This window comes from Peromyscus californicus, unplaced genomic scaffold, assembly GCF_007827085.1.
Source record: "Peromyscus californicus insignis strain IS unplaced genomic scaffold, ASM782708v3 Scaffold_23__1_contigs__length_62951481, whole genome shotgun sequence".
NCBI lineage: Eukaryota > Metazoa > Chordata > Mammalia > Rodentia > Cricetidae > Peromyscus > Peromyscus californicus.
The window spans coordinates 23,102,086-23,128,100 of record NW_026294534.1 but is presented as its reverse complement, the minus strand read 5'-3'; the positions used below and the strand labels follow the sequence as shown (position 1 = coordinate 23,128,100).

General features: G+C 42.8%; 1 protein-coding gene across 3 annotated transcripts in view; it reads right to left on the bottom strand.

Annotated features, from left to right (window-relative positions):
- Fut10 (fucosyltransferase 10) overlaps positions 1 to 26,015 on the bottom strand; it is a 77,517-nt gene that overhangs the window by 13,035 nt on the left and 38,467 nt on the right. The window contains exon 4 of one of the 3 annotated variants that reach the window (XM_052751956.1): positions 4,550 to 5,385. The exons of 1 other annotated variant lie outside the window; for it this stretch is intronic. In XM_052751956.1, coding sequence (XP_052607916.1) covers positions 4,550 to 5,385 — 836 coding nt within the window. Of the gene's footprint in view, positions 1 to 4,549; positions 5,386 to 8,709; positions 8,859 to 26,015 lie in introns of those variants that run through there. One more of the 3 variants, XM_052751957.1, reaches the window with a different exon arrangement.

Below are 26,015 nucleotides of genomic sequence, written 5' to 3'. Positions count from 1 at the left end.
GTTTCTTATGCTGTGCAGAGCTTTTTAACTTCACGAAATCCCATCTGTCATTCCGTGAGGGTATTTGCTGTGTTAATGGGGGGGGGGGGTCTATGTAGAAAGTCCTTGCCTATTCCTATACCCTGAAGTATCTTCCTCTAAGAGTATTGGCTGTTTTTAAATTAAGGTCTTTGAATCACACTGAACTGATTTTTGTTCAGGATAAGAGAAAGGAGTCTAATTTCATTCTTCTGCAGGTAGATATCCAGTGTGTTGAAAAAAATTTACTGAATAGGTAGTCTTTTTCCAGTGTCTATTTTTAAATCTTTGTCAAAAACATGTAGGAAGTCTTAAATTTCAATTAATTGAGATTTTAATGCAATGTATTTTGATATATTTACTGCTCAGTCCTCTCCCAGCTTCTTGCAGATCCACCCCTACACCTTTCCACCCTCCTACACACTTCATGACTTCCTTTAGTTTTTAAATAATCCAGCCAGTCCAACATGTGCTGCTCACATACTCATAGACTCCTGGGTGTGGGGCCATCCACTGGAGTATGGCCCTATCTACCAGGGCTCACCCCTTAAAGAGAACTAACTCTTCCTCCCCCAGCAACGACTAATCCCCAATAGATCTTCAACTGAGACTTCTTGACCACCGCCCACCTCCACACTGACATTGGTTTGTCTTGAGCCTGCATAAGCCTTGTATGTGCCGTCACGATTACTGGGAGTTTGCGTGTGCAGCTGCCCTGCTGTGCCCAGAAAACACTGTTTCAACGCTAACCCTAACCCTAACCTACCACCTCTGGTTCTCACTATCTTTCTCTTTCCTCTTCTACAATGATCCCTGAGCCTTGGGAGGAGAAGTGTGATCTACACATCCCATTTAAAGCTGAGCCCAGGCTCTTATTCTCTACTCCCTGAGCAGTTGTGGGTCTCTGTCCTAATTACCAGGAACTACAAAAAGAAGTGTCTTTAATAAGGCTGAGAGATACACTAATCTATGGGCATAATGATAAGTCTTTAGTACTTAGTTTAATACTATATCCATTTAGCAAAATAACAGTAGAGGTTCTCTCCTAGGACCTGGGGTCTATCTAGCCATAGCACAGATTCTTAGCCCTTATAATGGTGCCTGGTAGAAGTACTAACTTACAAAGAAGGCCTTAAATCCAATCAGAAAGTGGCTGACTATTCCCCTAACATTCATGCCACTGTTGTACCAGTGGGCATATCTTGCCAGGCCAGTCATTTTTTTAAGCTCACATAATTCACAGCTAGCTAAGACTAATGGTGATTTTTCTCCTCAGGTAGCATGTACAGCAAGTTCCAATACAAATAGCTTCCAGCGCAGTACCAGCTTGATTTCTCCATGTTCTATGGCTTGAATATATGGTATCTTCAGCAAGAGTGTCTGGAGGGAAGTCAAAAGTAATAGCAATATCCTATAACATTTGTGGGGGAGTCCACGGAACCAACAACTCCAAAAGAAGAGGTAACTCAGTCTTATAATTGGCTCTTGATAGCCTATGGGGTCTGGGAGGGGCACTATCCTCACATTAAAGGGTATCTCCATTATGTATATATCTTCTATAGTAGTAGGTTTCCATATGACTTTTTCTTTTTTTCTTTTTTTTCAAAAGATTTATTTATTTATTATGTATACAGTGTTCTGCTTGCATGCCAGATCTCACTACAGATGGTTGTGAGTCACTATGTGGTTGCTGGGATTTGAACTCAGGACCTCTGGAATAGCAGCCAGGGCTCTTAGCCACTGAGCCATCTCTCCAGCCCCCCATATGACTTTTTCAAAGGTCTGAAGTGTTATGTTAGTTATCCTTCCCTGTAATCCCTCTTCTACCCTAGCAATCCCACTTAATCCTTCTTGCGCCATTATTTCCCATCCCCCTTCATGTTACCTACATTCTATATCCCTGACCTTGAACCCAATCCCGCAAGCCTCTTACCAGTTTCTTGGCCTCTACGGATATTCCAAAACTATCTAGCGATTCAAAGCTAACATCCACAAATGTGAGAAAACATGCCATGTTTGTTCTTCTTGGTCTAGGTTATCTCACTAAGAATAATTATTCTAGCTCCAACCATTTACCTGCAAATTTCATGTCAGTTTAAGTCTTCTACTTTTCCACCTATGTTTTCTATATATTCATTTGTCAATTGCTACAAAAATACTTAATAGGCTTTCTATTGAGATTATGTTAAATCCCTATCAATTTTAAAACTGACAATATTGACAAAATCCTTGGGCATGATTTATCTTACCATTGATTTAGCTCGCTTCTCTGAACAGCATTTTTCACTTCTGGTGTATCTTATTTTCTAACTGGCCAGACAACTCTAATTAGTTCATATTTTATGATACTATCATAATATTTTTAAGCAATTTATTTTTTCTAATTGTTTATTGCTAGAATATAGAAAAATCATTTTATCAGCTTTGTATACTTCAATTTTATTTTCACAAATTAGTTCTGCCATGTTTCTTGTACATAGCCCTTGTTTAATATCCTTCCTTATGTTTTAGGGTAGTCACTAAGTATTCTGCTGTAGCAGAACACTATAAACTAGGTGTTTCTCACAATTCTGGAGTCTGGGTAGTACATGATCAAGGAGCTAGAAATTCCAGTGTTTGGTGATGTATTGTCTCTGCAACAGCATCTAAGATCTGACCCAGAGTTGACTCCCTCCTTAAACCCCCTCCTGTGGAAGAGTCCCTTAAAAAAATTACCCAATCTTGTCCCAGGGACTTGCGGTCAAGATGCCTCAGCTAACTGCTGCTTTTTACATCTGTTAAACAGCTTGTTTGTTCTACATCTATTTGCAACTGACAACCAGGATATGGGTTTTACCTTTAAAAGCTCCCTGCAGCTAGGCGGTGGTGGCACACGCCTTTAATCCTAGCACTGAGGAGGCAGAGGCAGGCGGATCTCTGTGAGTTCGAGTCCAGCCTGGTCTACAGAGCAAGATCCAGGACAGGGACCAAAAACTACACAGAGAAACCCTGTCTTGAAAAAAAACAAAAAAAAAAAAAAGAAAAAGAAAAAAAGCTCCCTGCAGAAAGTCATCAGTGTTAGCATTTAAGCATTACCTGGCTGGCCCCTTGGGAACCTTGACATCCTAGGTAGCTGCATGCATAGCCTGTTTGTGCATGTGCCAAGGCACCCCTCTCTCTCTCCCTCTCCTTCTCTCTCCCCTGTCTCTCCCCCCTCCTCTCCCCTCCCATCTCTCTCTCTTCCCATAAGGTCACGTCCGCACCTCCTCTCTTCCCCTTTTCCATTCTCTTCTTCTCTCTTCCTCTCTTCTGTCTCCAGAGGCACACTCTGTGTCCCTTCTTCCCTTCCCTTAATAAAATACTCCATGTGAGTGCTGTCTGCATGGTGTGAGTGACTTTCTGCCATGCCCCTTGACTCCAACTTGCCAAGGCCATCACCACACCACTTTTAAATACAACAGTCAGAGATGCTCTATGAGAACTGTTTCTCAACAGACAGTTGCCAGCCAGCTTAATAAATACCATCAAATTAGTAACCCTGTTTTGTTGAGTAGTCCTTGGGGTCTCTGCCCGGTGACATTAGCCTCATTGTTATTTGAAGTCTTTATATAGGTTGAGCATCCCTCACCTGAGACCTGAAAAAATCTTACAAGCTGAGCATCCCTCATGTGAGATCTAAAGATCTGAAATCCAAAATGCTCTGAAGTCTGAAACTTTTTGAGCAACAAACTTTCTAATTTTACAACATTTCAGGTTTGGGATTTGGGGATTAGAAATGTTCAACTGGTAAAGGCTATGCAAATAATTATAAGACGTGAAAAACCTCAACATCTGAAATTCTTCTGCTCCCAAGCATTAAGGTTAGGACAATTAAATTATATTAGCCAGCATGAGTATATGTCAGAAAGTACAAGGTCAAGAATGGAGACAGAGAGGTTGGGCGGTGGTGGTGCATGCCTTTAATCCCAGCACTCAGGAGGCAGAGGCAGGTGGATCTCTGTGAGCTAGAGGCCAGCCTGGTCTCCAAAGCGAGTTCCAGGAAAGGTGCAAAGCTACACAGAGAAACCCTGTCTCAAAAAACAAAAGAAAACAAACAAACAAAAAAAAAAAGAATGGAGACAGATGTAGCTAAATGCATATGCAAGATGAGTTTCCTAATGGCAACCTGTGGGCTTCAGGGAAGGGGACTTGCACAAACCACAAAATAGCAACAGAACTGATGAAGGGGTTACAGGACTGCTCATGCAGGCAGCAGGCAGACCTCTTTTTCTGATTTGGGGACCTTCTTCTGCAGTCCCATGTGTCAATGGCCAGCACCTGTAGCAAAAGTATCCTTCAGAAGGAACAAGGAGAACTGAAGGTCCTAATTGTAAGCATGCCAGCGTCCCCAAAGAGTAAAGCGATCTTCCACCTTCTTGCGTGGCACACCTCTCTGTTAGGAATGGAGAATGGTGGCGGGCAGCAGCCACAGACAGAAGGTCTGCACACACACACAGAGAGGCAGAGCCAGCCCACACCCCTCCTCACACACAGCAAACTTCCATTCACTCACCTGCTCCCGTAGCCGACTGTTTTCCCACACCCGGCGGCACACCATACACTCAAATGTATCAATGTAGTTGTCCTGGCTAATGTCTTGCACGCCCCACTTCCGCTCCCGCAGAGCTGTCAGAAGCCGCTGGTTAGAGATCTCCCCCTTCAGCTTCCATTCTACATAGGCCTCATACAATCTGTCATCATGATCCAGCTGTCTAATGAAACTGGCCAGTTCTTTGGGGTGAGAAAATTCGGAAACAAGAATGGCACTTCTGTTACTTGGGAGCCAGTCTGCGATGGTGGGGGACCCGTAATACACAGGCACGACCCCCAGTTTCAGCGGTCTCCAGAACTTCTCTGTGATGTAATCATCACAAACTGCATTCTCAAAAGCAAGAATGAACTTATACTGGGCGATGATCCTGTAGAAGCCATCAGCATCCATGGAGGCTGGATTCTGCAGCGGCTGAGGAAGATGTTTGTTCTGTAAACACTCACCGTACGAATCAACTTCAATGTAAGCCATCAGCTCACGAACATAGCTGTCCCTGTCTGACGGGGGATCACAGTCTGACTGTACATATACCAGTGGAGCAAGTTTTTGTCTCAGGTTGTTTTTAGACTGCAAAGGTACGAGGTATCTGAGTGACTTCAGGACTTCCACACCTTCCAGGTACTGGGTGGTCAGCGGCAAGTGGGAATGCCTGCTGAACGTGGCTGTGTGGTTGAATAAGGTGATGACTGGCTTGTGGAAGAGCTTATAATTGTTTTTGGGGGACTCTTCATGGAATAGGGCCCAGTCATGATAGACTTTCCGAGGCAAAGGTAAGCTGTCTATGTTCAAGTCAGTACCTAGGAGAAGAAAATAAAATATGAATGAGTATGTAAAAGGAAGTTTGGGATCTCGGGGTAAGAATATAATATAAAGGAGTGTTGTGGTGATCTGTTGTATACCCTAATAAACTTGCTTAAGGATCAGAGGACAGAGTCAGCCACTAGATTAGACATAGAGGTCAGGCAGTGGTAGCACACACCCTTAATCCTATCACTCGGAGGCAGAGATCCATCTCCATCTCTGTGAGTTCAAGGCCACAGTGGAAACAGAGCCAGGCAGTGGTGGCACACACCTTTAATCCCAGTACTGGGAAGCACACATGCCTTTAATCCCAGGAAGTGATGTCTGGGCAGAGAAAGGTATATAGGGTGTGAGGAAACAGGAATTCATTCTCTTTAGGCTGAGGATTTCGTAGCAGTAAGAACCAGTGGCTGACTGTTCTGCTCCTCTGATCTTTCAGCTTTCACCCTGATATCCAGCTCTGGGTTTTTTTTATTATAAGACCATCTGAGATTCAAACAACAGAGTGCAATGCTGTAAATAGCAAGTGCATATGTCAGTGCCCCTCCCTAGTGCCTAGAAGTCAACTGCGAAGCACGCACCTGAAAACTAGACAGGGAAAGAATCACCAAATATAAGGACTGTCCTTTTCATTCCTTAAAAAAGGTACAGGGAGGAGTGCCTGGGCAGACTTCAAAAGAGGTATCATTCTACTGCCTTCTGCAAATGGCTCTTCATTCCAGAGGCACTGTCTACAAGAAATCAGGAGAATGAAGATATCAAGACAGACAGTTCCTTTAAAAAAAAAAAAAAGGCAAGAAAAGGAAGCAAAATGGAGGAAAGCAACCGGTCTGGCAGATTGATTAACCGGGTTAAGTGGGAAGGAATCATCCAAGAGCGGCCTTAAGAAATATGCAGGATAGATTTTTTTTTTTTAATCCAAAATGATTGATTTCAACAGAGTGCAGTCGATCAATCTTAGTCAAGATGGTAGACAGGGGGCTGTTAAAGACCAAAACACTGATACTAGTCCTATGTCACAGACGGCTGCAGGGGTAGGCATGAATTAACAAGTACATCAAAAAATAAAGAGGCCTAACAGGCTTATAATTAGGAGTGATTCTGGCTTCCACGAGATGAATTGGAAAAAACCTCTGAAATACGATAATATGTAGATAGAGGTGATGGATGTGGTCAGCAGTTATTTCCTGACCATGTGGGTAGAGATCCGCTCAGGAAGAACTAATTTCTATGACTAAGGAAGAAAAATTAAGACTTTATCACAATATGGAATTTCTGAATGCTCCTGACAATGATACTGTGTACACTGGCTTGAGGTTGTTAAATATTAATGTAAAGAAACAGCAAAACCAAAACACACACACACACACACACACACACACACACACACACACACACACCAGAAGAAAACTCCATCTTCTGCCACCTACTAGGGGATTAAAATGTACCAAATAACTATAGCAGTATGAAACACAGTCTCTGGTGGGCTCACAAAAATTAGTTACGTAAGGTTAATTCAAATGCTCTCAAATAAGTACAAACTCTTTGATGTCAACTGTACATCAGTAAGAAATTAGGTAATCAAAAGGGGCTTTTAGTCCAGATTGATGAGACTGAATGTGGCCGCCACCTGAAGCTGCTTATTCACAACCTACTGAGCTCACATGGTAGACTGGGTGAGAGTCCTGAGGGTCACCCTGTACCTCCAAGCCAGCAGTCCAAGGTCCTTATTAACCAGATGAAATTCAACCCAAACTTCACTAGTAGGTAATATCTAAGTGGTGGGGCCTGTGCTTATAGAGGCAACAGTATCTCATACCTGGCTGACTATGAGGTATGGGCATGACAGGGCATTTCTGAGACTAGATACCACATGCTGCTGGGGTAGACACGCTAGAGGGTCCCTGCAATGCCCAGAATCTGGTGATCTGTTCCCCCTTCAAGTGCAGAATCCCCTACATGCTGCAAAGTGATGAGGGAACTGAGACATAACCAACTTTGAATTTTGTGACCATGTGTACCAATGTCGATAACGAATTCTTTCCTATTCGCTAGTTCTGACATGCATAATGCCAGCTCAATCCAACAACACACTGAGCAATGTTCTTGAGCTCCACAGTCCCTGTATTTTTCTCATTTATAACTCAAAACAAAGAAGCAAAAAAAAAAGGGGGGGTTGAAACCATCCTAGGTGACATTAAATTGAGTCAGAGGATACATACTGAGCACAGAGAAATTGCCGAAAAGCCACCTCTACCTCGGTGACGGGCTTGTGTTCTCAATCACGAGCTGCTGTGGCTTCTTCAGCAGAGAGTCAAGACTACCCATTCTCAGTGAATCGTGTGTCCATCTGTCTAATTTTTTTCCTTCAATCCCTCGCGACCTAGACCAATATGTCTCTGGAGCCTTGCTGTGTGCAGCTGAGCAGGGACACAGAGACCACTGCAAAGCATCCTCCAGTGTTCACAGAGCAAAGAGAGCCTGAGCTCACCTCTGCTTATCTACATCCGTAAAGTGCAGCAGAAAGTAAAAGCAGCCACATCAAGATTTCTGTGACCACCGGGCGGTGGTGGCGCATGCCTTTAATCCCAGCACTCAGGAGGCAGAGCCAGGTGGATCTCTGTGAGTTCGAGGCCAGCCTGGTCTCCAAAGCGAGTTCTAGGAAAGGCGCAAAGCTACACAGAGAAACCCTGTCTTGAAAAAACCAAAAACCAAAAACCAAAAAAAAAAGATTTCTGTGACCACCCTGAAGGTCCAGTCATGGTGTGTGGGTAATATGATTGGGGCTGAAATGAGCCTCTTACTCATTACAAGTGGTGAGCTGCTACAGAATCTCAATGACAGAAAGAATGGAAGACGATGAGCCCCTCGCACATGCAATCTAGAGTAACAAAATCAAAACAAGACCTTGCAGAATCTAAGCAAAACTATATTTGTTTATTAAGAATCAACACACAGAGCTGGACATGGTGGCACACACCAATAATCCCAGAATTTGGGAGGCTTGGGGAGAAAGAATGACTTCAAAGCCAGCCTGGACTACAGCCTGAACAATACAGCATGACCCTGTCTCTGAAACCAAGTATTGAGAATTTACCTTAATGGCAGAACGTTGTTCCTAGTGTGACACAAGAATATAGGCCCAATGCCCAGTGCTCCCCCTCCCCGAAAAAAACTAAATGTGAAAGTTTCCATTCTCTCCTCTTAATTCTGTTGAGTCTGCAGGGGTAGGAAAATGCCTCTACTAGTGAGATATGTCACTTTAGTAGAGAGAAAAGTTAAAGTAACTTACCAGAAGTACTTCACATATTTGCTATTTTAAAAAGCATTTCCCAGCACTGGACGGTGATGATGATGCATGCCTTTCATCTCAGCACTCAGGAGGCAGAGGCAGGTGAATCTCTTAAGTACGAGGTCAGCCTGGTGTACAGAGAGAGTTCCAGGACAGCCAGGGCTACACAGAGAAACCCTGTCTCAAAGAAAACAAAAACAAACAAACAAGCACTTCTCAGTATCTTTCCTGAGACATATGTGAAAAGTAACACAACCCCAAATCCCTAAGCACAGACATCATCATCACATTAAGTAAGTCTTCTGTTGACTGTTTCAAGCTAAAATTCCCCCAGAAAACAATTTTTTAAATGTCACTTTGCTCACCCCCTCATAAGCTACTATCAATCTTAGGCCTAAGCATTGGCTAGAAAACACTCAGAAACAGTAAAATCAAAACCACCACAGATCTCAACTACCACACTGGGGACATCACAGCCTACAGCAGAGTCTCAGTGCTGGACCATTCTACAAGGGAGTGGCTGAAAAAAACAAGCGGATGATTTAACTTCAGCTCCAGGATAATGTCTATCACCAGAGTGGAGCTGCGTAAAGCGATGGAAATAAAAATATGGTGCTCCATAAAAATCTGACTCACTATATATGTTCACCAGTTTATATAGTCACTTTTGTAGCCTCTTACATTTAACAGCTTTGGATTCAGACTTTGATTCCTCTGGGTGATTTTGTGTGTACTGAATATTGATACATTTATTAGTTCCTTTAAACAGCTGCTGATGAACAGAACTTACGCACTAAAGTACATTGTAAAGGGAATTGCAAATTTGGGATAAAGTTAATGCTGGCAAACCATGCCAGACCTGCTGACGACAGAGACCGATTTGCAATACCAATAAGGAGGAGCGACATGCTTCATGGGACATGTTTATGTGCCTTCCTCCTTCTAAGGGCACGCGGACATCTTTCATCATCCCCACACAAATTGGAGAAAACAGAAGACAACTTGGATTACTGACTCCACTTCAATCACAAAGGCTGGCTCCCTCATCTAGAACTAAAAAGCCAGACGAGGAGCAGGAGTCAAACTGGCCAATGGCAGATGGCCAATGGCAGACTGGCCAATGGCCGGAGACCAGAATAATCACTGGCTGATTCTACAGAGTGAATGAATGAATGAGTCTGAATGAATGAATATGGGCACCCTCCAGTGCTCCCACAAAAAATAGGCAACAACTTTAGCGCTCTGGTAATATGACAAATACAGTCTGCTTAGAAAAAAGGCACGGCTTAACCTAGAAGAGAGACGCGCTTCCCAAAGTGGCTTCCAAACCTAACAACAACAAAATATCCCTACCATGAAGCCAAATAAATACCCAGTGCTACAAAAAAAAAAAAAATCCTCAACAAGGACTAAAACTTTCTGAGAAAAGCAGTCTAGAACAGCCTGGTGTGTTATTCAGTGAGTACGTTTATTGCTGCTTTTAAATCCTTTTCCTGTGAATTTTCTTGACTCCATCAGGTTATTTAGTTTTTCCAGGGTTGTGAGCATAACTAATATTTTGAAATGACATCAGGGAAAATATTTTGAAGTGACATCCTGTCACTTGAAGCTAAATTCTGAACAATTCTGAACTCGCTACACACACCTCTATAGACACCCTATCTCTCTAGCCAGTTCAGAAGGGGCTCTGACAGGACACCTGACTCACAGAGTCTTCCAACTAACTGCTGGGCCCATAATCCTCCCTCCCCTTCCACTAACTCTCTCCAAGGGTCCCTGTGCCTGCCCCTTAACCAAGTCGCCATCATGCAGCTGCCTCTCTCAATTACACATACACTCATTAAGCACACCTAGTCCGTCCCTGGACATGGAAATTTCTCAAGCTCCTTATGGAGCCTGTGTTGAGGGCCAGTCAATAACTTTGGTTATTAAGGTCCCTTCTTAATATGTGCAGGACCTGAGGCAAAAGAAATATCAAGTCCCACACACCATGTGCCTAAATATTTTAAAGGCTAAAGATCAATCTAAAAAGCTATTCAGTGTTGTTGCCTTTTACCTTTGCAAACATTACTTTATGGCTACTAATGTGCACACACATGCACATGTGTAAAGCAGTAAATGACGTGTATTTGAAACAAACTTTTTTGTAAAGTATGGTACTACTTGCCCTTAATCCTAGCATACTGAAGGCTGAGGCAGAAAGACTGAAAGTTCAAGGCCAGCGTAAGGTACATAGTAAGTGAAAATAGCTTGGGCTAAACATCATGAGACCAGTCTTTAAAAAAAAAAAAAAAAGTCAGGCATGCCTATTACCCAGGATTCCGGAGGCTTGGGCAGAAAGACCACTTAAGACTAGCCTGGGCTACAGAGTGAAATCCTGTCTCAAAAAGCTAAGCTCAAAAACATCGTTTTTGTCAAAGATGATGATTCTCTTAGGAGGCTTGTTGGCATGAGGTGAAGGAAACAGAAGGTTCTGTTTAACATCATCAACATGACAGAATCCAGAGTCACCTCGGAGACAAACCTCTAGCTGTGTCCATGAGGGAGTCTCTAGGTTGGGTTGCCTGGGGTGGGATGATTGTGGGTAGCACCATTCCGGGGTCTGGAGTCCAAAATGGAATAAAAAGCAAAGAGGAAGCTGAGCACCAGTATTCACCTCTCTATTGTGACTGTGTATTCAATGTGACCAGAGGTCTCAAGTCCCTGCCACTATGATTTCAACACAGTAATGGTAGCCTTGATCTGTGAGCCAGATAAGCTCTTCCTTCCTTAAGCTGCTGCTGTCAGAGTTTCTGTTCTAGCAACCAAGAAAGCAGCTCAGACACTGACTCCCCTTTCATTCACTTTGGGCTGCCACAGTTGAAGCACCCCTCTTCCCTTCCTCCCACTGTTGGCACAACTCCAGAGGCACCTCAGCTTGTGGCTTCTGAGGTTTCTCCCCAGCTTCTCTTCCACAGACGACCTCTCTCCTACATCCCTGCTAGTACCAGTGGGTTCAAGGTCTTCAAAGAAAACAGGAAGATGAGGTTCACATTTAGAATGCTTAGGTCCTCAAATGTGTAAGCAAGACTTCTCCTGCTGTTGGACCTGTCCCACACCTTGAAAGATCAACCTATGAATATGCATATGGCTATCTCAATCTACAACTCCAGATTTCAGAGCTCCAGTCTCTCTCTTCTACCAAACTTTAGTCAAACTCCCCAGAGAGCCCTTCCCAACTAGATCCTATCTTCAGCCTGCTGAGTCGAGGTGTTTTAAAGAATCTCCTGCCTGGGTATCCTAACTTCCTACACTGGATGTCAAAGATCGCTGTCTGCCTTTAGTAAGAGCTTCCATACTCTTGATTTACTCTCTTCAACTTTCTTTCCCCTATCCCCACCTTACTAGTTGACTATAAACCCCAGCTGTCTTTCCTACATTCATACTTGAGCCCAGGTTTACAATAAAGTATCTATCCCCTACTGTAGTAAAGCAAATAAAGTGTCTTTCTGTTTTTAACAAGTATTTAATACAGAACTTTTATGGCTCATAATCTGCTATCACGCTTTGGCTAACCACCAAGCCCTAAGTACACACTAGCAGTACAGCCTGCCCTGGAGACTACAAACCAGGAGAAATGCCAATGTAATTCTGGACGTGGACTGACTCTAGGCCTTTGGGGCAGGGGATTCTGTAGTACTATTTCTTGAATATGATTTGTGCCAATGCTCTGTATTATATGGGACTTTGTCCTGCAAACCTGCTCTCTCGGAATCCCTGAACAACTGGTCTGTAATCAGGTCTGGCCACTGGGAGCATTGGGGGTTGGAGAGTGAGAAGGAACCTCCTCCACCTCCAGTGGAGCCTCAAGAGGTGCAGCCAAGTCACTCTTCATGAAGCCACTGCCCCTGTGTGGGGGGCCCACAAAGGCTCCCTAGTAAGGCTTTACTCAAGGTCAGAAAGTCTGAGCTTGCTTTACCCAGCAGAGCTGCATAATAGGATGATTTTGGCCAAAGGCGTGGGTACCAGGTATTTTGAAGGGTCTACACTTGTTGGTATTTTATACCTTAACCTTGGAAGGGTGCTGTGGGATGTTCTGTATGTCAAATGTGTTGCTGATTAGTCAATAATTAAAACACTGATTGGCCATTGGCTAGGCAGGAAGTATAGGCAGGACAAGGAGGAGAATAAAGCTGGGAAGTAGAAGGCTAAGTCAGAGAGACACTGCCAGCCGCCAAGATGAGAAACAGCATGTGAAGGTGCCGGTAAGCCACGAGCCATGTGGCAAGGCATAGATTTATAAAAATGGATTAATTTAAGCTGAAAGAACAGTTAGCAAGAAGCCTGCCATGGCCATACAGTTTGAAACCAATACAAGTCTCTGTGTTTACTTGGTCGGGTCTGAGGGGCTGTGGGACTGGCAGGTGAGAGAGATTTGCCCTGAGTGTGGGCCAGGTAGGAAAACTCTAGCTACAAATGGCGTCCAACGTGGGGCAAGAGTTTCCACCTAAAAACTGAGAAAAGATTCTAAAACGGAGCTAAAAACAGTTCCTAATTGTCTCTCTCAAATGAGCGGCAGCTGCCGGTTTGAGCTACTTGTGGGTTCCTGGTGTGAGCGTTCGACCTGCAGTATGGCAGGAATGAGGCCTCTGCAAGTGGCACATTAAGCTGCATGGTGGATTTAGCCTTTGCAGGTACAAAACAAAAAAAGGTTTTTGGGCTACATGCTGCTTGGATAAAAGCATAGACCCACGATAGCTCCCAGAGCTGGTGGTAAACTACCACTGCCATGTTGGGAAGCTGAGGTGGGTGGAGCTAGCAGCCACAGCTGCTGCAGTTTAAGGCAATAGATTCACAATAAGACAGATTCAGATGTAATAGTTTACATCTGTATGTAATGTATGTAAAAGATACATAGGCTTGAAAGAGACAAAAAAGATGATATATAGAGTTATAGAAACAAATATAGAGTTTTAAAAAATAAAGTCTTTAAAGAGACAGTAAAATTAATATAAAAATAAGCCACGTGAAGATGAATATTACACAGAGAATCTGGATTGTGTTGTCTTTGGGATTTTTAACTGCAGAAAAACATTTGATTGTAAAAGCTGTTGAGTTATGCCAAAATGTATATTTTAAAGAGATCTTGACTTAAAAATTTGGATGTAAGGATGTGTTGCTTTGGAAAGGAGACTCTGCTTTTGTTCCCACAGAAAGCCAAAGGCTATGGATTTGTTCCAGATTAAGATACATCAGGTTTGACCAGCCAAGACCCCCTGAAAGGTCTCCGATGACACCATGGCCCAGATGATCCAACATCCAGAATGGTTTGAAGGCAACTGGCTCAGACGATACACCCTCATGGACTTTTCCATGATCCTAAAATTTTCTTTGTATCCCCATAAGATACAGCGCCCCCCTCCAGCAGGAAGTAGTAAGAGAAGCTACGCCCAAATTCCCAAATTATATGTAATTTTACTTTGTTAAGGCTAAAACCTTCCTTTTTTTTTTTTAAAAAAAAAAAGGGGGGGAAGTGCTGTGGGATGTTCTGTATGTCAAATGTGTTGCTGATTAGTCAATAATTAAAACACTGATTGGCCATTGGCTAGGCAGGAAGTATAGGCAGGACAAGGAGGAGAATAAAGCTGGGAAGTAGAAGGCTAAGTCAGAGAGACACTGCCAGCCGCCAAGATGAGAAACAGCATGTGAAGGTGCCGGTAAGCCACGAGCCATGTGGCAAGGCATAGATTTATAAAAATGGATTAATTTAAGCTGAAAGAACAGTTAGCAAGAAGCCTGCCATGGCCATACAGTTTGAAACCAATACAAGTCTCTGTGTTTACTTGGTCGGGTCTGAGGGGCTGTGGGACTGGCAGGTGAGAGAGATTTGCCCTGAGTGTGGGCCAGGCAGGAAAACTCTACCTACAGAAGGGGGAAGTCTTTTGCCCCTCCCCTTGCTGATGGATAAAAGGCCCATTATGAATGAAGTTGGGCGACTGGGTATTGACCTCCCGAAGCTATCCTGTGTCTCTTTCTCTGTCTAGATCTATATTTCTATCTAATACTTCCTTGTTCCTCTCTCCTCCCCGCAAGAACCCTTCAACAAGTCAGAGCTGGTGTCCGACACTGCGCTTCACCAGCCCACAGTGGTTTGCTATGATTGTTCCTTTTCATAGCCACCTCCTCCTCCTTTTGCTTCGTCAGTCGGTGTTTCAAGTGCTGTGCAGCTGACCCTCTAACAAAGCTCCACTGCTTGTCACTCCAAGCTAACTCTGCTTTCTCATCAGAATATGAGCGACACAAAGCCCATTTCTGCTTTCCTTCTGCCAACGGCTTCCCCCAAACTTTATTGTAAATTTCCTCTTGTTCGTCCATTCCCTCACTCTTCTGAAAACGCTGTTTGTTTGTTTGTTTGTTTGTTTCATTCATTCATGTGTTTAACACCTTGTCAGCACCATTGGGCTTCAATTTTCCGTGCCAAGATTAACTTTCCAGCTTATTTCCCTTAGTACAGCTGGTGAAATGTGGAAACATAAAAATGCATGCTTCCTTTTTATATAAAAATTTTAAAATGTTTTGTTTTGTTTGTCTGGTTTTGATATTTTCAAGACAGGGTTTATCTGTGTAGCTTTGACTGTCCTGGTCACTTTGTAGACCAGGCTGGCCTCGAAGTCACAGAGATCCACCTGCCTCTGCCTCTCAAGTACTGAGATTAAAGACATGTGCCACTACCTTGCAATTAAAAGAATTTTTTTTTAAGAAAGAACCATCAAATGACTTACAAAAACAAAAAAACTCATTCCTGGACTACATCATAATTCTCCTTTGAGATGTGACTTAAAATGTACAGGACACTAAGATCCATGTAGCAAGATATATATATATATATATATATATATATATATATATATATATATATATATATATATATATATATATATATATATTAAATCAAAGGAAAAACGTATCAGAGTAGAGTCAGAAAGATGGCTCAGCAGGTGAGGGTGCTCGCCACCAAGCCTGAGGACCTAAGTTCGATCCCCTAGTCCTACCTGGTGCAAAGAAAGAACTGGCTCCTATGAGTTGTCCTGTAATTTATGTGTGTGCACGCCTTCTTCCCTATGCATACATGCATGCACATGTGCATGCACACACACACACACACACACACACACACACACACACACACACACACACATCAAACAGGAAATAAATGTAAAAGAAAAACTAAGGTCATGTTAACAGCTTTCCACAAACCACATCCTTGTCACTCATACATGCAGCCATTATATATGGAGACAGCAGAACTAACTCTGAGGTACAACCACTCTGGAAAAACACAGATTTGCTAGGTCCTGTTAATTGGACATTAAACTAAAACCCTGGAACTTCAAAGAGGAACAAAATGAGCCTCAGGGGATCTTGTGGTGATGATGCAAATGTTAAACCATTAGCTGAAATTCAAACTGGCGTATGATACATACATGCAGTCATTGCAGAAGAAAGAAAAGAGTAATTATGTCTGACTAGTCCAATAGACTGGTGCTGAACTACTGACAGGTACACAGAAAACCTAGTAATCAAAAAATTAGGCTCAATTACGAGCTCAAGACAAACAACAAAAGCAATCATTGTCTTCTCTGGTTTAGCTATGAATATAATCTATTACCATGATGATGGTAATGTAAGGAGAGACTATTGATCTACCAAACATAGTAGTTAACCATACAGGAAGGCAGAATACGGGGCGACTGAGTCTCATGAGTGTTAACAGGAATGAGTAAATGAATGAGTGCTCATGTTGCAAAACAGGGAGTGAGCGGACAATGTTTAATACAGAAAATCATAACAAGATGCTATCAAGTGTCACACACATACTGATTTCAGAAATAAGAAAATCTGAAAAGGGGGAAAATGTTTTATAACAAGGAGAGCTTTTTCACATAAATTGAAACATGTACAGTTGTGAACCTAGCATTATTCACGTAAACAGCAGGGAGTATTTCCACACTGGTGCACACAGAGCTGCCCTGTTCTGTCACATGGCATTACTCCACTGTGCATAACACAGTCATGTCAATATTCTTCCAAGATCTCTAGCTCGTGAAGATAAATCAATAGTATGAAAAGGGGGTCAAGAAAACACTCATTTCACAATTTAGGCACACTGAGTCCTAAGGCAGTTGATACAGAAGTTATCTTCAATCACAAATAAAATTTCAGTGCACAGTATGTATGTCTGTCACAGACCCTTGGCTAAAGGAATATTTGACTTAAGTCAAAACATAATACTGAGTCAGTCTACAGTCTAATCAAGATACCAATGACACACATTTTTCAAAGCAAGTCTATCAACCTAGTATATATGTAAAGTGCCAAGTCACTTTACCTAGAAGATAAGACTTATTAAAAATGAACTCATTCTCCAAACCTGTGGTCTTAACTCCATTTAATCATACTAAAGTCTCTCTCTCTCTCTCTCTCTCTCTCTCTCTCTCTCTCTCTCTCTCTCTCTCTCTCTCTCTCTCTTTAAGGAAGAAGCAATGCAGGATAAAGCAATGGCCTCTCATGTCAATCACAGCCTCATCGAGCCTTAATGACATGCCTCATCATTCAAGCGACAGACTTCATCAAGATCTGAGATCCACACTAAGAATCTCCAGTAATGCAAACTCCATGAATTCCATCTTAGAAGGCCATATCTAATGCTACCTACCGACAAGACTCAACTCTCTGTCAGCAAACAAAAGGTAAGGTGGTAAAAGTGTGTAAAGCAACAGAAAACAGGTGTTTTCAAATAGCTTTCTTTTATTTAACTGTTCTCAAGAAATGCCTAGTAGTAAAACATACATTACTAGCATAAATCTATTGAACTCAAGTGTGTGTGTGTGTGTGTGTGTGTGTGTGTGTGTGTGAATAAAAAGGAAGCAGAAGAAGAGGAAAAACAGCCCTACCCATATTCCTTACTCAACATGTAAACTTGGGGACTTTTCCCCATAGCATGTGCTTGTTTTGTGTATGTCACGGAGAAGGAGAGCATACATGTATGTATGAGCAAGAGTGTTTGTAGAAACAAATGAGGATATATTCTCAATTCACCAACAGGGTCACTGCTGACAGGTTTGCATTCTCATGTTCTCTGTCTCTCCTCTCTCTCTCTCTCTCTCTCTCTCTCTCTCTCTCTCTCTCTCTCTCTCTCTGTGTGTGTGTGTGTGTGTGTGTGTGTGTGTGTGTGTGTGTGTGTGTGTATGTGTGTGTATGTGTGTGTACATGAGTTCAGGCACACAGGAACCGTGGCACATGTGTGAAACTCAAAAGACAACACCAGGTGTTGGTCCTCACCTTCCACCTTGTTTGAGACAATGTCTCTCTTGTTCACTACTGCATACGTCACTCTAGCTGGCCCGTGAGCTGCAGGCAATTTTCCTGTCTCTGCCTCCCAATACCCAGTTGGAGGCACACTGGGATTACTGATGTGTATGCAACTGCATCCATCTTCTAGTGAGTTCTAGGGATCTGAATCCATGTCAGGCTTGCACATTTACTTATGGGGCCATCTTCTCAACCCCCAACAAGTCTTGAGTAAAATTAGGTTTCCTCGATATTGCTTATATATAAATTTGAGATATGTATTCAAAACTCCATCCTGTAAAGACTATGACTCAAAGAAAGAACAGAACAGGCCCCAGACAAGAAATGACAATCCCTACCACTCTGATCATAATAGGAATGCCTGACAGGCAAAGCTCCCTGATTCCTGACTCATTCACCACTATCCCTGGATGTGAGTGCAGTTCATGTCTGCAGCTGGGCACAGAGGCAATCAGCAGGCAAGCAGATACACAGAGGCACAAGCACAGCACACGGAAACTTTTCAGGGAGGGAGCTCATTATACAAAGTTTAAGCTTTGCTGGCTATTCTTGAGTAAGCAATGTCACAACATCTTCATCTGGTACAGCCATCATTTTATGGCATGGAAAGCCTCACCAACATGTGGAGAAAAGAGGGAATAAAAAAAATATGTTTCAATGACACTGAACTACTAAACAAAACAAGTCTACTTGCTCTGGACTTCTGCTTAAGTTAATAAATAAAGGTCCTTACCACTAAGCCACTTTTGGCCAGGCTTTTGACACTCATACACCTGAATGACACTGCCATCAGAGTGTGGTCTAATATATGGAGGTCGACACATGGGAGTTTAAGAAGCAGTGTAGATGGGACCTTTCCTGCTCTTCTTTTTCTGAAGAGTTTAAGTTGATTCTGACAGTGAGACTCTAGGAAGCAACTATTCCTCCAGGAAGAATTTTTCAAGTTGCCCAACTTGATGCTCTGCTTGATGCTCCCATTCGGTTATCACTTGGCCTTTTGCAAGCATCTTGACAGTAGCACTTACCATATTTCCTTCTCTTACTTATCTCAAGTATTTTGTGAAAGGGGTAGACATCTGATTAACACAGCACAATGAAAGAAGGGAAGACAGAAGGGGGAGTGGAATAAAAACAAGTACTGGTACACTAAGGAATCAGCACAGCTTTGAAACAACAAAGTGTGAAAAGTACTTAAATATATGTGTGTGTATGTATGTATGCACATGTATATATGTATATTATATGTGTATATCTATATATACATATGTATATAGTACATGTGTGAACCAGCTCAATAAAGTAGACAAAACTACAGGCCAAACAATTTCACATTAAAAAATTCTGGAAGAACAGCCTTTAATACGACTGGAATGTGGCTTGTAAAGATGAAATTTCATTGTTTCCTGGGAGACTTCTTTATGGTTTAAATTTTTCTACAGTGATATATTCGTGCACTATTTGTCTAATTTTTCAAACCCAGAAATTTATGGAGAAAGCCGAAGAACAGCATAAGAAAGCCTCCGAAATTTAGTAAAGTGTGGAAAAGGGCTCAAGCACATTCCGAAAACTGCCACATGGTCCCCGCCGCTCTTAAGAAATACTGCCTCTGGCATCCTGCCGGCTCATGAGTGAAGCGTGGATCATAATTTATATGGAAAAGTATGTGGCACCGTAAACTGCCAGGGGTTTCATCTACTCAGAGAGGGAAAGCACACATTATACTTAACATCAGCAGGGGAAGCACTCTGCCAATTCCCACCTGATGAATTATTTCAGAGGCAGATGAAGATCAACACACCTTCTGAGAAGTCATGTTAGAAAAACGCCCTTACAGTTCCGCCTAAAAATTGGCCATTAAAATTAAGCTAACATCAAAATAATCAAACCAAGCACCTTACATTGAAATAATAATACCTCATAGTTTAATGTATCAATCTTTTTTTTTTTTTTTCCAAGACAGGGTTTCTCTGTGTAGTTTTAGTGCCTGTCCTAGAATTAACTCTGTAGACCAGGCTGGCCTCGAACTCACAGAGATCCGCCTGGCTCTGCCTCCCGAGTGCTGGGATTAAAGGCATGCGCCACCACCGCCACCGCCTGGCAATGTATCAATCTTAATGCTTTTGACTGGGTACTACTTTTCAGTATATTTCAAAACTAAATGTTGATGAAGTTGGTGCTCTTAAAATAGCATGGTGGAAGACAGAAAAGTAATAAAACACAGAATGTATATGATTTTAAAAAAAAAGAAATTAAGTTATAAAAATAAGTTTTTTAAAAACTTGACTAGTTCAAATCAGGTGATGCTTATGCCTCCAGCAAATAATACTCTAGCTGGATTGGGCTTCCAAACGGAGCCTCTCCAAGTGCCTATCCCTGTCCCCTAGTGTTCCCCAGAGTATGTCCTAAAGAAGGGTACAGTGGCCGATTAATCCCAATTTACTCAGAATGCATATTTTCCCACTGAAAATCCTGTAATGAAGTGTTTCCCTGGTTCTGGGCAAGTTGAGATGGATCCACACTCATATTTAAAACAAACAAAACAAAACAAACAACAACAAAAGCCCTCCAATAGTATCAGCATGAGCAGGAAAGGCACGTAACTCTGCTCATCTACGCCTAAATCCTTGTAATAAAAGCGTGCAATGTGGGCTAAAGATCAGAATTTTGTTCCTCGACTGGAAAAAAGAGGAATGCCGAAAGCATCCTGTCCAAGAAGATGCCAAACACAAGAGGCAAGAATACAGAGTGTACGATCCAATTTACATGAAGTCCTCAAACTGACAAACATGAGACTCTGGTGACAGAAATCAAGTCACTGCTTGCCTGGCTCCTGGGGAGGTGACAGGAAGGGAGGTAACCTTAGAGAGGGCCACAAGGGAACTTTCTGGAGTTTGGAAATTTTCTGGATCTTGTCTAAGGTAGTGAGTACAAGATGCATTTGTCCAAGATCACCAATTGGAGACTTAAAACATAAACTTCCCCTTTCAACAGCTTCAACTGAAGTAATGCCTGTTCATACATTGCTGAGTGCCATTTACAACAGCAAAGCCAAGAAATCATCCAAAGCGTCATCTGCAGGTGACTGCATCCGGCATATACACACAACGGGTATTAAACACATGAAGAGTGGAATTCTGACATCTGCAGTGCTGAGACATAATCCTTCTGTCCACTGTGAATATGTATTGCTCTGATTGGCTTACTAAAGCAGCTGACTGACCAATAGCTGAACAGGTTAGATGATAAGGTGAGGTGAGAGAGCCAGACTGAGAACGCTGGGAGGAAGAAGGGTGGAGTCAGGAGTCACCAGCTGATGGAGAGGAAGCAAGACATGCCGGAGAGGTAAATACCACGAGCCTCAGAGCAGCGTATATGTTTGAACAGACTTAACGTAATTAGATTTAAACAAGCTAACCATGGCACATATGTTTACATAATGTATACATGTGTGCTGTGGGATGGTCTGTATGTCAAATGTGTTGCTGATTGGTCAATGAATAAATCACTGATTGGCAGTGGCCAGGCAGGAAGTATAGGCGGGACTAACGGAGAGGAGAATAGAGAGGACAGGAAGCTGGGTGAGGGAGACACTGCCAGCCGCCATCAGGACAAGGAAGATGTAAAGTACTGGTAAGCCACAAGCCACGTGGCAAGGTATAGATTAATAGAAATGGATTAATTTAAGCTGTAAGAACAGTTAGCAAGAAGCCTGCCACGGCCATACAGTTTGAAACCAATATAAGTGTCTGTGTTTACTTGATCAGGTTTGAGCGGCTTGGGACTGGCGGGTGAGAGAGATTTGTCCTGACTGTGGGCCAGGCAGGAAAACTCTAGCAACACATGTGTTGATGCAGTATAACGTAGCATCTTGTTTATAGGTCCAACAAGTATGTATCTGTTTGAAAGACTCACTATGTTTACAAGACTGACCTTGAGCTCAAAATACGCTTGCCTTGGTCTCCTAAATGCTGAGATTATAGCCACCACACCTGACTCAACTTCTGTGCTTTTACGTATTAGCTTAAAAAAATATTTTTAGGGGGTCGGAGAGATGGCTCAGCACTTTAAAATGCACATTGTTCTTACAGAGGACCAGGTTCCATTCCCAGTCCCCACAGAGTGTCTCACAACCATCTGTAATGGTTCCAGGAGATCCAATGCTTTCTTCTGACCTCCTCAGTTACCAAGCACACATACATACACACAGGCAAAGCATCATACACAGAACATAAATAAAATCTAAACCAAGATTTAATAATGATAATAACTGAGTAACATCCTTGACCCAGGAGCCAGTCTGTGATCTGATCTCGATGCCTTAGCTGCTTCCTTCAAAGAATGTTTGTGAGTTGGCTAGGTACGAGCTAACAGCCATTGACATTCAAGAGAGAAGGGTAAATTTACCAACAGGGGACCAGGGAATTCAGACAGATGACCTTCTGTGTACAGACGCAACCTTTGAACATTTGGGTTTTAGGCTTGTTAGCTTGCCCTGATCCGAGGAAACCGTGATTCTAATGAACCCCCAGAGGACTGGTATATGCGCTGCACATAGCTGGCATGTGGGGCTGCAACTGATGGGATCCACCTTGTTGCTATGCAGCCAGAGATAGAGCACAGCAACCAAAGGAAAGGCAGTGCTGCTGTCTGGTGGTAATGGTAGAAGAGCAAGGCAGCTCAACCCTTAAAATGACCCACAAGGACCCTTCTGGGAACTTGCATTGAAAAAATATCTCAAGTACAATAGCCAGAAGTCTCTCACTTGATGCATATTTGGCAAGGGATAAGGCTTGGGAGCGTGCGGGTGTGTGCAAGCACATACATTTCTACGTGCCAAAAGTCTTGCCGGTTTCTGTTAGCCAACAAGGCGGCTCTTTGCGCTGCACCAATTGAGCCAAACATCTTCCTGGAATTATTTCCCGGTTGGGAAATGGAAAGTTGTTGGATGGCCTCTTCCATCTAATGGTATGTAACGAAGTCTAGTACACAGTGGAGATCCTGGCCCAGTAAAACATCAGAGCCAACTGGATCCTCTGCAACCTGAGAGTCGAACTGGCACTCAGGGGCCCCACATAGTGCAGTCTGCCCAAGCCGGATCCTTCAGGACGGCCGCCTGTTCCTGATGACCACCGCTAAACAGCCACCGTGCTCAGGTTTCCTACCACACACTGGTCCCCTCTGCCTAATAATGTGCAACGGACAGCCGTCGGGTGTTATGGGCTGGGCTATGTAGATGCCAAATGGCGAAAATAAATCCTCCCCCAAGTACCTCGCAGCTAGTGCTTGGGAAAATAATGGCACTATAGAGATATCACTGTGTCTGCACGAAAGGAGTTTAGAGGCTTAGAACGGGCGAATGACGTTATGAGAAAAGTACCGCACGCACTGATCCAAGGTGAGAAAATTAAGATAGAATAACACAAAGTAGGAGGACCGGGAGACAGGGAACACTGAGGCAGTTTTCATCTACAGCACAGCCAGACCTGGGCCGAAATCGGAATCGTATTTTTACATTTGATGAACCTGCTCTCTGACAGACAGGGTAAAGAGGGTGTGCTAATTTCAATTTATTAAATGACTGTTTCAAAGAGAGAAACCTATAACTAATAAGAAGATCAAAGACAGACATGGTTGCATACACCTATAACCTCAAAATGAACTCTATATGGTTGAATGTTCATTTTGGATCGAAAAGAATAGTATGACAAGCTAAGAGGGTGTAATCTAGAACACTATCGTAGGACCATCTATATACCAAGCACACTGAGTATCTCCAGATGACATCGGAAAGTCCTGCAACTCAAACTCTCATGATGGCTGTTCAGGCACCCAGTACTCACATCTCTCAATGCACATGAATTTGCTGGGTCCTGAGTTTTGATTCTGCACACCAAGAATCAAGTCTTGGGTGCTTGGGCAGTAACAGGAGACATTTGACAGAGCTGACACATGAACACTTACTAAGAAACAATCTGTTGTATTGAAAACCCACCCTTACTGAATACACACTTTCTCGTCTTCTCCTGTCTAAAGACCCGGGGCTGTAAAATCTTCAATATTCATGAAACTCGGCCCCTTTGAAATCAGGCATTACCAAGTTAGTTTTTTAATGCCTCAACATTTCTTCAAGGACATTAGATACAAGGCCAAAGAAAATGAAAGCGATACACTGAGGATTAAGAGTAAGTCAACTGTGAACTGGTATAAAGGCCTCAGAAATAGACAGGGATGGTGCTCACACAGGCCGCACACGCGTGCTTCTGTTCCATTCGCTCTCACATGACAGAGACACACACAGGAGGCAAGAGTTAAAACCACTGTCACTCACATGCCCCAATGCAGGCACAGCCTAGGGAGCTACTCAGGCTTCTCCATGAGTGTTACTGTGGGTCTAAGTACAAATCATGGTGCAAAGCCTGCCCAGTCATTTACAAAAGCGTACTCTGTACCTAAACCTTTCCAAGCAATTATTGTATCTCTACTCTTCCATCTTAAGACCTTGTTTACTGAGGTAAGAGTCCATGAACTAGAGAATGAAAAAGTGTACTCCCTAGGTATATAGTGCCATAACAGTTTTATCTTTTCATTTGTTTATATTTATCTTCAAAAATGAAAATGCTAACATGCTCCCCTAAAATTTAATTGTTAAAACCCTAATTTGGTGATATTTTTAAGGTGTGACATCTAAGAAGTAATTAGGTTCATATGAGGTCATGAAAGGTGGGGACTTCTGTCCCTCTGAGAGGAAGAGAAACTACCCTCTCATTATCTCCACCAAGTGTAGACACAGCAAGAAAACAAATATCTACAAGCCAGGAAGAGGACCTTACCCAGTGTGGGCTTCAAAGCTCCTTGACCTTGTACTTCCCAGGTTGGAGACTCTGAGACGTGTTCCTTAAGCACTCAGGCTATGGGATTTTGTAACAGCAGCCCAAGCTAAGACACACTGCTATCCTGGAGAACTGTCATGTCTGTCTTCCTTTTTTCTGCTGCCTCTATGTTGCCAAGTTACTCTACCCAATTTCAGAACCATATTTCACCAAATAAGTCAGCAAGAGATTAAGTAAGCAACGTGATGATGATGTGGCATGTATACATTAGTGTACAATGCCATAACATCCCATCAGAAAAAGCAAGCAGATTCCAACTCATACAATGCCAGTACATCTCAAGCTCTAAAATAAGCTAAAGCAGCTGAATGTTTAACACATGCAAGGTCATGGGTTCAACTCCCACTGCTTATAAACAATAAGTAAATAAATAAAACTAAAGCATTGGATATCAAGATGAACCCGACTCGTACTTATAACTTAGTAAGTATATGCACTAACTTTAGGATTGTAAGAAACACCTGGGTGGATCAACTTGTAATGAGAATGTATATGGTGGCACTCAGCTTTGGAGCTTTCAGTACCTGCTTTAGGCGCACGGTGGCACTTCCTGACTAAGCACGTGACGGAGCAAAATTGCTTGTTTCATGACTGGCACATGAAGAAACACAAAGGGAGGGGTTGCAGTCTCCTTACCCCCATCCGTGGCATGCTTCCCAAGAATCTAAAACCTCCCACTAGGCACCACCTTTTAAAGGCTCTACTATCTCCTAGTAGCCCCTCATGGTGGACCAATGGGTTTTGCGGGGAGCAACTAAAATCCAAACTGTGGCAGCATCTTTCTTTCAAAAGCACAAAGCTCTGAAATTATCAACCAAAAATCTAACAATTTAAACTCCTTTACCTTAGTCATATTCTTCCTTCTTTTATTCCTAAATGAATATACCGTCTATTTCTGTGTGTGTGTGTGTGTGTGTATGTATGCATGTATGTATGTTTTAAAAGCCACAAAGTTAAATTGGGCATGTGAAGCTCGCAGCCAGGGTAAGAGATAGTACTGGGCTCAGTTCAGTGGGTTACACACTCCTCAATCTCCTGGTTAAACACAAGCCAGCTCTTTCCCCATCCCCAAACCACCACTGAAATAGGGAAA